This window comes from Macrobrachium nipponense, chromosome 6, assembly GCF_015104395.2.
Source record: "Macrobrachium nipponense isolate FS-2020 chromosome 6, ASM1510439v2, whole genome shotgun sequence".
Classification (NCBI taxonomy): Eukaryota; Metazoa; Arthropoda; class Malacostraca; order Decapoda; family Palaemonidae; genus Macrobrachium; species Macrobrachium nipponense.
This window is the reverse complement of record NC_061108.1, coordinates 106605982-106618855: the sequence shown is the minus strand read 5'-3', so window position 1 is coordinate 106618855 and position 12874 is coordinate 106605982. Positions and strand designations below refer to the sequence as shown.

General features: G+C 42.1%; 2 protein-coding genes across 6 annotated transcripts in view; one reads left to right on the top strand and one right to left on the bottom strand.

Annotated features, from left to right (window-relative positions):
• LOC135216832 (KIF-binding protein-like) overlaps positions 1 to 12874 on the top strand; it is a 189883-nt gene that overhangs the window by 129858 nt on the left and 47151 nt on the right. The window lies entirely within an intron of this gene.
• On the bottom strand, positions 10344 to 12854 carry LOC135216833 (KIF-binding protein-like; the record flags this gene model as incomplete). The annotated part of the gene is given in 1 exon segment (XM_064252339.1): positions 10344 to 12854. A coding segment is annotated over 1 exon segment (127 nt), but the record flags the coding sequence as incomplete, so codon positions are not given.

Here is a 12874-nt window from a genome sequence, read left to right as displayed (position 1 = left end):
GAAGATTGGTAGGGGATACGACCGAGGCAGGTAGGAAGGAGTGATTATCAAGGAAGAAAGGGCTAAGCAGAACAAGCAATAGAATAGAGTTTAAGGACTCGGTCATTCGGGGGAGACTATGCTCCCTGCGGCCACTGCTGAGAATTTAAGGGCCTCTAGGTTCTTGAGATAGTGGCGTTTAAATACTGCCAGAGATATCCAACCCGATATTTCTTCAGGTCCTCGAAGTTCATATTGTGAAAATAGTTAATCGAGGTAGCCACTGCTCGGATATCATGGACGTGCGGAACTGAATCCGGATTGGCTTGTTTAATAAAATAGAGGATTTGTTGTCTCATACCTTTCAGGGAAATTGTACCGCCTTTCTCTCTAATAAAAAGGGGACCTGAAGACTTTGTGGAAGTCCTGGCCAGATAGAATTTAAGGGTGACGACAGGACACAATAATGTGTCTTGTGTAAGAGGACAATTTCCACGGAGTCCACCTGTTTTGTGGGTCTTCATTCTTGGCCAAGAATTTCCGATCCGGGGATAGTAGCACTTCACCAACGGGAGGAATTCGACGTGGTTTGGGTCTCTAGAGAGAGCCGAGAGTTCAGATATTCTGGCGCCTGACGCCAGGCTCATTAAAAATAAAGTTTTCCTGAGAAGGGTTATATATGAGCATGAATCATCATCAGTGTCTGAGGCTAATCTAAGTACATCATTTAAAAACCAGGAGACTGTATGAGGACAGTCTACTGGTCTCAGGCGGGCACATGCTCCCAGGATTGAAGAGAAGTACGAATCCGACAAATCAATATTAAAGCCAAGCTGAAAAATCTTCCTTAAGGCAGATTTGATTGTAGTAATGGTATACTCGTAGCTGGCCTGGGTCCTTCTCGAATAGAGTTCTAAAGAATGAAATCGCCAGATTCGTGGTCATCTTTTGGGCATCAGATTCTTTTAGGAAGATGGCCAATTTCTTCAGTGCTGAACCATACTGTCTGAGCGTTGACTCTTTTATCTGATTCTATGAACAGGATGTTTAGTGGATCGATACTAGCGTCCTTTTGGGCCGCAAACTTCATGAAGTCCATCAAGTTAGGGGACTCAGAATTCTTGAGGAAGCTGACACAGTCCGAGTTTGTACTACTTGAGTCAGTTCTGGACAGAGGATCCGTCTGGGACGGAGATTCAATTCTAGCAGAAGAGGAAACCAGTTGCTCTTCGGCCAGTTGGGTGCAACCAATGCTGCCTGTCCCGTGAAAGATCTTAGCTTGTGCAGGACTTTCATCAGAAGATTTACTGGTGGAAACAGGTAAATTTTCTGCCAACTGTTCCAGTCTATGGACATCGCATCTGTGGCATGAGCTAGGGGGTCCAGGTTGGGAGCCACATAACACGGGAGTTTGTGATTGGACTCTGTGGCAAACTGGTCTACTTGAAGGCATGGGATTTGATCGCAAATCCAGCGGAATGACTTCATGCCCAGGGACCACTCCGACTCCAGCGGAGTCGTCCTGGATAGTGAGTCTGCGAGGACATTTCTTACTCCTGCCAGGTGAGTGGCTGACAGGTGCCAACGATTTTTTGCTGCTAATGAGAAAATCGCAATCATTACGTGATTTACTTTGCTCGACCTGGAGCCTCCTCTGTTTATGCAATGGACTACTACTGTGCTGTCTGAGACTATTCTTATATGAATGTTTTTGGCTGGAGCCAGGCGTTTTAGAGTCAGAAAAATGGCCATTGCTTCTAGGACATTGATGTGGAACTGGCGGAACATCTCCGACCATGTTCCTTGAACTTTCTTGTATTGTGAATAACCTCCCCAACCGCTCAGAGAGGCATCCGTATGGATCGTTAGAGACGGCGGAGGGAATTGCAGAGGCATCGACTTGGACAGGCTCCAGCGTTCTGTCCATGGACAAAGTCTTTTCGTTAATATTGGCGGAATTAGTGAGATCTTGTCCCTGAATTTGATGTTGGCTCTCTTTCGCCAGACTTGATTGATATCCTTCAGTCTGGCTTTCAACAGGACACCCGTTATCGAGGCAAACTGCGGCAAACCTAGAATTCTCTCTTGGGTACGACGAGAAGCCTTTATATTCTTGAGGAACTGTCTCGTAGCCTTCGCCATCTCTCTGACCTTTTTGGATGGGAGAGATAGTTTGTGCGAGTTTAGGTCCCATTGGATTCCCAGCCATTGAAAGCGGGAAGCCGGAACGAGCCAAAATTTTTCCTTGTTTATCTGGAAACTCAGATATTCTAGGAATTTTATCATTTTGGCTGTTGCTTTGCGACACTCCTCGTCGTTGGTTGCCCAAATAAGCCAGTTGTCTAGGTAAGCTACTAACATTACCCCTCGAGTTCTTAGCCCTTGAGCTATCGTCTCTCTTAATTTGGTGAATATTCTGGGTGCTATGTTGAGCCCGAATGGCATGACTGAATGAGTAAGCCTGTTTTTCTAGTTTGAAGCCTAGGTATGGAGAGAAATTTCTTGCTATCGGAACATGATAGTAAGCGTCTGTAAGATCTATAGAGGTGGTGACGGCCCCACGGGGAAGTAAGGTCCGCACCTGCGAGACGGTCAGCATGCGGAACTTGTCGCATTGAATGTATGAGTTGAGACGGGACAAGTCCAGAATCACTCTTCGTTTGTCCGAGTCCTTTTTTGGTACACTGAACAGATGTCCTTGAAACTTTAAGCGTTTGACTTTCTTTATAGCCTTCTTTTGGAGGAGATCTTTGGCATAGTCTAGTAGGTCCGTCGTTGGAGCTGGTGAAAACTGACTGGTGCAGGAGGCCCTTTCTCCCATTTCCACCCTAGACCTTTTGAAACAATGCTGTGGGCCCATGGACTGAAGGTCCAATGGTCCCGGAAGAGATATAATCTCCCGCCCACCTGCGGATTCTCACTGGTTGGCTGCAGGTCTGCTTCCTCTGCCTCCTCTGAAGGCCCTGTCTCTAGACCCACCTCGCTGCCGGAAGCCACCTCTGGCTCTGCTACTTCTGGCATGCCTACTGTAGCCGCAAAATGCTCCTCGCGACTCGTAGGAGGCGTTGAAGGCTGGGGAAGCCACCTAGGTTGTTGAGGTTGAGGGTTGCTGAGCTGGCGGAGTTTGGACTAGAACATACTGCTGCTGCGGTTGAGTCTTGGATGTCGAAGGCTTTCCGACCTGGGATACCGGGACCGCTTGGACAACCGTCTGAGGATGAGAGGGCTGGTAAGGATGGAATTTCCTTGGCCTCTTCCTAGGTCTGGATTGGGGTCCGGGGGTATCAAACTTCCTTTTGAAAGGAAGTCCCCAACAGACACGAAGACTGGTTGGCTCTAGCCGCCTCATTAAAGACGTTGACCGCGTCTTCAGGGAACAGGTTGGCGCCCCAGATTGAAGCCTTTATAAGCTTGTTCAGCTCGTGCCTTATGGAAGCATTCACAAAGACATACTTCCTACAGGTTCGTCTAGCCACAATAAAGTCATACAGATCCGACTGGAAGGACTGTAATAGAGACTTCGTGTGGACCCGGAAAAGAGCCTCATCGGCGAACGTCGTAGAGATCAACTTTGCCGAGGTGACGGAGTTAATCGACCTGGTCATTCTACATCTCGCTTCGAATTCCGCTTTGACCAAGGGGTCCGGAATTCTAGGTAGCTTCTCTGAGAACAGGGTGGAGGCGCACTCCGGGTCGAGTTTGCCCACCGTGAACGTAGCCGGACCGTCAGTCCAAAACTACACATCTGCGGGGAAGAGTAAGGAGGTAGCCTCAGTCTCTTTTAATATAGGCAAGGGCTTATCCTCTACCGCCGCTTGTAGAGTCAATTCCGCGACTTTTGATGTGCAAGGCGACGGAACTCCTCGAGGGGTCACAAACATTGTGAAGCTATCTTTATGGGGCGTTAGCTTAGTATTAACGCATTCCCAATCTGTAAGGGTGCGGACCCATACAGCTTGGGACTTGTCCCTAGGGTAGATCACGGTCTCTTTCGGGACCTTGTCTACCCTGACTAGTGCGTCTTCTGCTAGTCTAGCATATCCCGGAAACGGAAACTGGAGGCCCTCCGGGAAGAACTCGAAGTCTTCTACCAGTCAGGTTCCGCAACCTTCAATCATCAGTTTGCCATCTGAATACGGGGCATGCAAAGCTAACCGCCATGGGTTGTTGTCAAATGGCGGCAGCTTTGATGCGTCCGGAACTGTCACGGTCTGTGCCGTGGTCCTGGACTGGAGGATTCCGGATACCAATTCCTCCTGGGCTCTGATCCTCTCGGTCAGGGACATTATTGATTGACATGAGGTCTCCAGGCCCGAAGCGAGTCGAGTGGACACCGACACAAGCTTATTATCCACCACTTCGCTCATCTTCATCATGAGAAGATTAGCGAATGTCTCCTGGTCAAAGCCGGACTCCGTCAGCTTGGTTCTGGAGGTCTTGGCTCTCGACCCCTTGGAAGGGGGAGAAGCCTTGGAAGAGGGAGGCTTAGAAGTAGAGGTCGACGGCTTGGGGGCCGAGGACGACTTAGCCGAACCCGCCGGAACAGGTTTGGATCTCTTTAGATGGGATCTCGTCTTCCATACCTTGACTTTGTGAATGACCGAGGCCGATCTATCCCAAGAGGGGGCGGACTTAGTGAAGCCCTGGAAGGAAGAGGAAGAAGAAGGAGTGGGGCTAAAGGGGAGACTACCTGCCTCACTTACATCCCTACCTACCTCCTCGGTGGCCATCAGTTCGTGGTGGAGGCTGATGGCCGCCACCTCTTCTGCCACCAGGTCACAATCTTGGTCCTCCGGGAGGGGCAACGTCTCCAGCTGAATGCCCTCGATGATAAGGTCCGCTATCGCTGCTGGAACAGCCGTCGTAGCCATGGCTCCCGGATACAATAGGGAGCACAGGTTCTCGGACAACACGTAGGGCTGTCCGGTCTTGGCGTTCCTGCCAAATCCTCCGACCCAGCACTTGAGGGACGCTTTGGTCTCCTGCCGGAGGGCCAAGCTAGCCTGTAAAAAAGGGAATCGAATTAGTATCCCATCCGGGGAATAGTATGTCCAAGAAATTTCATAAAGTTGACGTAATACAGAAATTTCATGTACTAAATGACGAGGTGAGGACGTTACTTACCGTCTCGTCAGAGATGATAGTGACCATATCGTAGCACACCGTACAAGCGTCGGGGTGCCAGGTAGTCCTCCACCTGGACAGCGCAGTTTGCATGTGACCCACAGACCACATGCCCATAGGGCTTGATGAGGGTAGCGGAGCAACCTTCCACCTGGCAACGGACCATCTGTAAGTTAAAAGGCCAAATGAGTATTATGAATGAATGAAAGAAAAAGCTCTGGGTGTCTCCGCCTGCTCCGGAGTCCATCTTCGGGGTGGTAAACATATAACCAGTGTATGGGGTCTGAGACGAGCAGGACCGAGGAGAAGGAAAGACCTAATCCTGAGTCCGGTCGTACTGAATCAGAAAAGCTACGAATTAACGTAGTCGCATATCTGAACCCTTTACTGTCCCCACCGAAATGGGGGAACAGCGAAAGCAAGAAAACGGAAAACTGAGCGGCAGAAACCTGGTATGAAAAACTCCGGTGGCGAGTGTGATGGTAGACCACACTACGTCGGAACCCTATGGGTCCGGAGATATACCTACAGAGTTTTAAAATGAATGTATAATACATCTGGTAATCTGGTGTAATCTCTTGAAGGCTTGGCCTACTCCGGAGTCTCATAATCCCGTTGTCGTAAAGTAACACCGGCGGAGACGGGCTGATACGGGCGGAACAGGGGAAAAGGTAAGACCTAGGCCTGAACCTGAACGCATCGGGGGGAGAGAAGCGATTCTAAGGTAGCTAGAAGCGCAACTCTGAGCCCAAATCCGTTCCCACGTGAGTGGGGAGGCGGAGACAACAGGGAGAAAGGACAACTGAGCGGCGGAGCAGTAAAATGTACGATCCGATGTGCAGCCCGCTGGCTGGTGTGATGGTAGACCCCACCTAACCAGTAGACCTACAGGCCGGAGAGATGAATAAGGAGATTACACCTAATACCAGTAACCACTCCCTCCAACCCATTCCTCCCCCATCAGACAGAAGATGCTCTAGTGGCCGTTCATCCATAGGATTACTTGCACCGCGAGCTAATAGGCAGCACCAGGCGGAGCCGGTGCTGTGGGGTGGGGGGGATGGAGGGGGGGGTGGCCGGTCGTGAATGCTTGGCCATAGCAAACCGATCAGTGATCACCACCTACGGGAAGCTGTACTTGCCTACTACTAAAGGGGGCAGGGGGCAGTAGGCCAGCTGGCTCCCTAGGGGGTGGCCAGTCGTGATTGTTTGGTCACAGCAACCGATCAGTGATCACCACCTTACGGGAAGCGTACTAGCCTACTACTAAAGGGGAACAGGAGGCGGTAGGCCAACTGGCACCCCTAAAGGAGGCAAGGCCAAGGCAATACACAACCCAACAACAACATAAAGAATAATACAATAATGAGGCATCACTGGAAGAGTTGCAAAGGGGACAGTAAGGTGAAAAAGGATATACCCAGCAGGGATCTAGCCTAGCCCTCTGAGATTGATACGGATCCGGTCAGGTAGGCTAGATAGGCCTCCAAGGACGTCATGACGAGTACAGTAGGCACTCAACCAAACCCTGCAAAATCAAAATTTCGATATGGTCAGGTAGGGAGGATTGGTCCAACAAACATGACAAGAGAGAGACTCTCTATCTTGGATCGTCCTCCCCGCGAGCACCGTAGCGCAGGCAGGGGGGGATGATGGAGGGCCTAAGGGGTAGAGGGGTAGGGTCACCTGGCCTACCTCCCAAAACCTAGCCTAGGCCTGGTCGGGTAAGCCAGGGAGGGAGAGCAAAACTTCCAACCTCACAGTGTTATGAATATCATAAACGTGCATAAAATCAAGTGCATAGCTGGCTAACATTGAAAAACAATAAAGCATGCATGCATAAAATCGCAAGAGAGAGAGAGGACTTGCTCTCTCTACAATGCTAGCGTACGATAGGCTAACTGGAAGCCCAAATACACTACACACATATAAAATACATAATAAATAATACGTACGAAGGGGAACGAACACGCTCCTGAGGGACTGAGGAGAAAGCCAAAGGCTAGAAGTATGAAATAAACAATAAATTAAGGACCCCAGAGGACGTCAGGAGAGTGTTAGAGCCTACGACGTATCAATAAAAATTGTAAAATCAGAACTCCAGATACAGCAGGAGTTATGAAAAGCACGGGAATACGAAAAAACGGTAACTATAAACCGTGAGCAAGTGTAATCATAAATAAACAAAGATAAATAACGCAAGCGTCTCATGATGCACCAAAGATGGCGGATGAAATAGCGTCACCCCGGTTCGTGAGAACTAAGGGGCCAAACAGGCAAAAAAGGGAATGCATCGTGACCACACAAATTACAAAAACGCAAAATGGATACTCAACTTGGATGAAGAAGCTGGGAGCCCTGCAGCAGACATAGCTTTGCCAAAAGAATACACAAGGGGAGCAACGAAAGACATGTGCGTAAACAATGCAGCTAATTACAGGAATGAAGATGCTGGGCGTGGGTAGTAGTAGTAGCGAGCGGAAGGTGGAAGGGGTAGTCTTTGTAATGGCTCTCGGCGTGGGAGGGACTTTGAAAGGAATCTTCTAATTGGCAGAAGTCCTGTGATAGTGGCCTCCACTCGCCCCAGTGGTTATACCGACGCCCTTGGGTGATTGAGCAGAAGGTAGTAGTAACTTCAGCATTCCATTTTAGCTTTTTCTCTGGTATATTTAGAATCTATTTATACTTAGAAATGCGAGCTACAGGATCATTTCACCGGCAGACACAGGTCAAACCCAGAAATAAATTTTTGTATTTAAAATTTTTATGTGTTTTCTTTATTTTACACCAGTATATTTGCATTTGATTATATTGATGTTATGTAGAAACATAGAGTGGTGATTAATCTGTTTTCCTTCAATTTACTTGAAGTGACTTAGAACCAGGGAAGTACTTAGACTTCTGAAATCAGGGAAATACTTAAACTTTTAAAGTTGTTGATGGAGTGATGCCCTTTGATTAATTTAATTACTTACAAGATTACCTCACACCTGTTTTGATGAACTTAGTCTGATTTTCTGCAGTACTGGTAAGTTGTTAAGGGATCACTGCTGCCTTTAGAGTATTCAGTCGTTTAATACCTGTGATGAGGGTTCAGGTGTCTGGCTTTTGTGAGGTATCAGTTAATGAATGGTAAGTGTAGTAACCAGATACTTGGCACTTCGTAACAATATATATATATATCATATATATATATATATATATATATATATATATATATATATACATATATATATATATATATATATATATATATATATATATATATAATTTTTTTTGCTGGTTTTTGCATAGTAAATGCATCACCATGCCATAGTAATATGCAGCCAGGAAAATTAATGAAAACATTTCCTACAGGATGGAGTGCCATTTACAAGAAATATTTGAGCAAGAAAATTTTAATCTTGGAGAATTTAAAAGTTTCCTTTGTAGTGTGTCTCATCGCCTAGTTTATATTCTGGACAGGTAAAGATAATGAAGAGACTATTTATGAAGCAAGAATGTAGGTATATCTCATAGGGTAAACTTAAACTTCTTTTATGAATATAATCAGAGTTGTATTCATTTTCAGTCTGCATGAACATAATTTAAATAAACATTTTCACGCTGATATTGCCTTATAGTCACAAATCCTTGAATGATGAATGATAAATGATAAAAAGACAGATAAATAAATATACAACAGCACAGACCATTAAACTATTGCACAAAGGAGAAAGCACACTTTTACTAAGGGTGTACGTAATAGCAAACTTTATGTCTAATACCTAACACTGATCACAGGCTTATGAGAACATTGATATCTTAACTAAGACAATACGGTATAAGAGAATGACTCACACAAATGTTTTTTGAAGGCTTTTTCTTATAGTTTCTGGTTTTTACGAAAAAACATAAATACTGCATGGGATTTAAAGAAGAAACATTTTTGGAATACTAGGTATATACCTTCAGAAAGTACTTTCGTTACTGGTACAGAAATATACCTCTGTAAAAGATGTATGATGTAATTCATAAACAAAACCCTCCAATCCTAGTTTGGCCTCTGAAATTATTAAATAAATTGATAAAAAAAGCAAATAAGAAAACTAACAACACAACATCAGTACAATATCTATCATACATAATTATGCACTATAGTCTTATACTAATATCACCTATGCAGGACTTCTAACTTACATTATACAGTAGTGCAAAATGCATAAAAACGTACGTCTCAAGTACCTGAATATACACATATATGAGGGCAAAGGCTTTCAGAAAGGCAGTGTACAGTAATGACATTTACCCATTAAAGGGATAATATTTTTTTCATAAATCTTTACAAAAAAAAGAATGTTTACATAGACAAATAGAAGTAGCAGTCCTTACAATGTAGTTTCACTAACTAAAGTAAAAAAACAAGTTACAAAAATAAGTAAATATAAGTTGATTTACATTGTAACATGGAGAAAAAATTAATGAATGCTCACTGCCAAGTTTAAAATGTTTTACTGCTCCTTAGAATAAGTGGAACCACTGTAAACTGATCAATCTTCCAGAAAGCTGTCAGGTTCAGTATGTTCAGTATTTCTTCATAAAAGGGATGTAGCAGTTTATATGAAACCCACATAATTACCTGCCCCTATAATTAATGGGAAATCTTATATCCCTATCAAGTATCATTCTTAATCAACCAAAATTTAATATGAAGACTTGGAATATGGAAATACTATAAATGAGGAGTACATTTGAGGGAAAACACAGTGCAAAGCAAAGCAGGAACCTCTGGTGACCTTAACAATAATAATTAAACACAAACTACATTATGTACTATAACTGTGAAATCCTTGTAAATCTGTCAGTGCCAAATGTGTAATTAATAAAATGCTTCACCCTTCAGATGTCTTTGAAGATATCCAGAAAATCCAGTTTGGTACATTGTATTTGCTGTGAGAAATTCACAAGAGGGGAAGAGAATAGGGCATACTCTTATCTTGGATTGATAACTCACAAGAATTGCATAATTACCACAAGCAGTGTTCCCAAATATTTAAGATAAAACACACGAGCAAGTCAGAGAGACTTAATTAAACAACTAAGAATACTGTTAATCAAAGGACTCTTTTGTGCTAACACCCATCATGATTAACAAAATATTCATTAGTTATTTTAACTACATAGTTGCACTTCAAAAATAATCTCTCACAAGGGAGAGGGATTTCGGGGGTGCTAGAGGATAGAGATTAGTAAAATACATATTTTGAAAATTAGGAGATTTTATTGAAAATAGATGAGACGTATTCATAGACAAGCTTGGTCACTCAGACATATCTTTAAATACTTCGTCATTATAGTACTGTTTGGGGCATATGATCTTCAGTACCGCATGCAATTATAATGTAAAGGCTTCAAGCTTTTTAAAGCACTATGTTTTGCTTTTTTTCTTGTTCTCTCAAACTGCTATAGTACTTATCAATAGTACTATTCCTCATGAACAGACACTGATTATAGTCCTTAAGCTTACATATAGTACATCAGTAGCAATGTTGAGAAAATCTTTTTCTGGACATCAATAACAAATGGTTGTCAGAATGTTTCTTGTCCATAAAGTATACAGTTTACATCAGAGAGTTCTGAATAAGAGAACAAATCCAATACGTAGTATCTTCTGTAATTCGATGATAAAATTACATCCCTGTACAGAAAACAAAAGTTTAGCATAATAATGAAAAATTGTAATTATTTTATAGTCTTCCTCATAGTCTTGAAATTATACTGAAGGTAAAACAGCCTTGTTTTATTGAAAACATCCTTGTAAAATACAGATTGCATATTTCTTGAATAAAAGAAAATGCACGTAAGAGTCTCATGATTACAGTAATGTGCAAAAGCTTTGCAACTGGCTTAAGGAACTTTAAATAAAACAACTTGTGGACTTAACGCTGAAAATTAGCCTGGCTTGTTAAAATATCATACCTAATTCTGTGAAATTGAACTTATCTGAATTAACCAGAGTAGCATGAAAAATCGGTGGTAATCACATGACCTTGCACAGTAAGTGTCTAAATATTAATATAACAAAAATACATGCCTATGCAATACTAAATAAAAATATGCCTTTAATAAAAACTAAGTGAAGGCCGAGGACTAGGGCTTCATATAACAGGAATTTATAGCAAGAGTAAGGTCCTATTATGTAAGTAAATAATAATTCAGCACCAATTTATATTAAATTGAAATTCACAATATATTCAGTTTTTTTATAAAATTTTTTAGAATTTCATTTAGAAATATTTGCATGTCTACTGACAATACTTTCTTCTTCTAAGAATACATTTTATTTCGTCATAAATGCTAATACATATTTCTTTTCATGATAAAATTTAAATTGGTTTTACTCTGTAACATTATGGCATGCTCACTATCCTTGATGGCTACAAAATTTTTATTACAATTGCAAAAGAGCAAGGTTAGATTTCAAAAACATTTTAGGATCAATTCAGCAATACATACAAATGCACCACCTGACATGCAACAAAATCAACTACAGTTCTGCCATACATTGTTGAGGACCATTCATTAACAATTTAGATACTAAGTCAATAACAATCAACGCCAAAATCTGTTCTTTTCATTTGCAATGTAATATTTTTCAACATATTTGTAGTACCATTTAAACTAATGGAATGAAAGAGCATATGAAATCAAGGTTCTATTAGGTTTCAAATTCATTATATACCATATATAAATTAAAGTGTGCAGGAAATTAATACAATGCTGCACTTATTTTTTTGAATGGAGATGCTGACACCAAGGATCTCTGTGAAACTCAGCCACTGGTGGCATTCCTTTGATATCTCTTCAGCAATTCTCCAGCCTCCCTATACATACACTTCTGCCATTACAGAAATGGTCAAATGTTAATTACAGAACCCTAAATAAAAGGTAAAATAACAACAGAAATGTATAAAATATTAAAAAATTTAAATAATAAAAAAAGCAATATCACAACTGAGAGTGAGTAGCATAAAAAAATTGTATACTGATTGATTTACTATTTCTAAAACTAAGTTACTGTACGTTCACCTTATATCGTTTCTGTATGAAAGGCTAGTTTGAAAGAAAGTCAGGCGTATGTTGGGGTATGGCTGCGTTGTTTTCAAGTCATGAGCATTTTAAATACAATGCGTTATGAGAGGTCATGAAAAATACACAAACCATTCCTTAACTTCTAAATGAGCATATGCTGACATCCTTGAACCATCATAGTAGTCTAACACAAGATCTGCTTACAAATTTTCAATATTTTTGGCATTTCTCAATACATTCTTCATTAAACATAACAATAACATTGCTTGGAAAATATAGTATTCAGAATATTTACATAAACAGAAAAAAATAGCTTCATAAAATAAGAACAGCAGCACATCAATGAGTTTGCTAATGATATTGTATCAACCTGATTTCATCAGTTGTATGTCTCAAACAATCTCTCAACATTTCTATTATTTAAATTATTTTTCTTGCAAATGGTTGCTCAGAGCAGCATCATAATCTTTCTCTGCATTTGGAATTTCCTCACAATTTTCAATACTGAAGGGATAATTGTGTACCCAAAGCAAATGCTATAAGAATGATCCCTTCACCGGCACTGATTTCTAATTTGCTCCATCTTTAGTGGAAGTAGTTGTACCATCTCCCGACATATTGCTAATTCTTGTGCCATAATAGGCTGGCATTCTGTATTCTTATCGCAGTACTCAACTACCTCTGCAATAAAAAAGCAAAT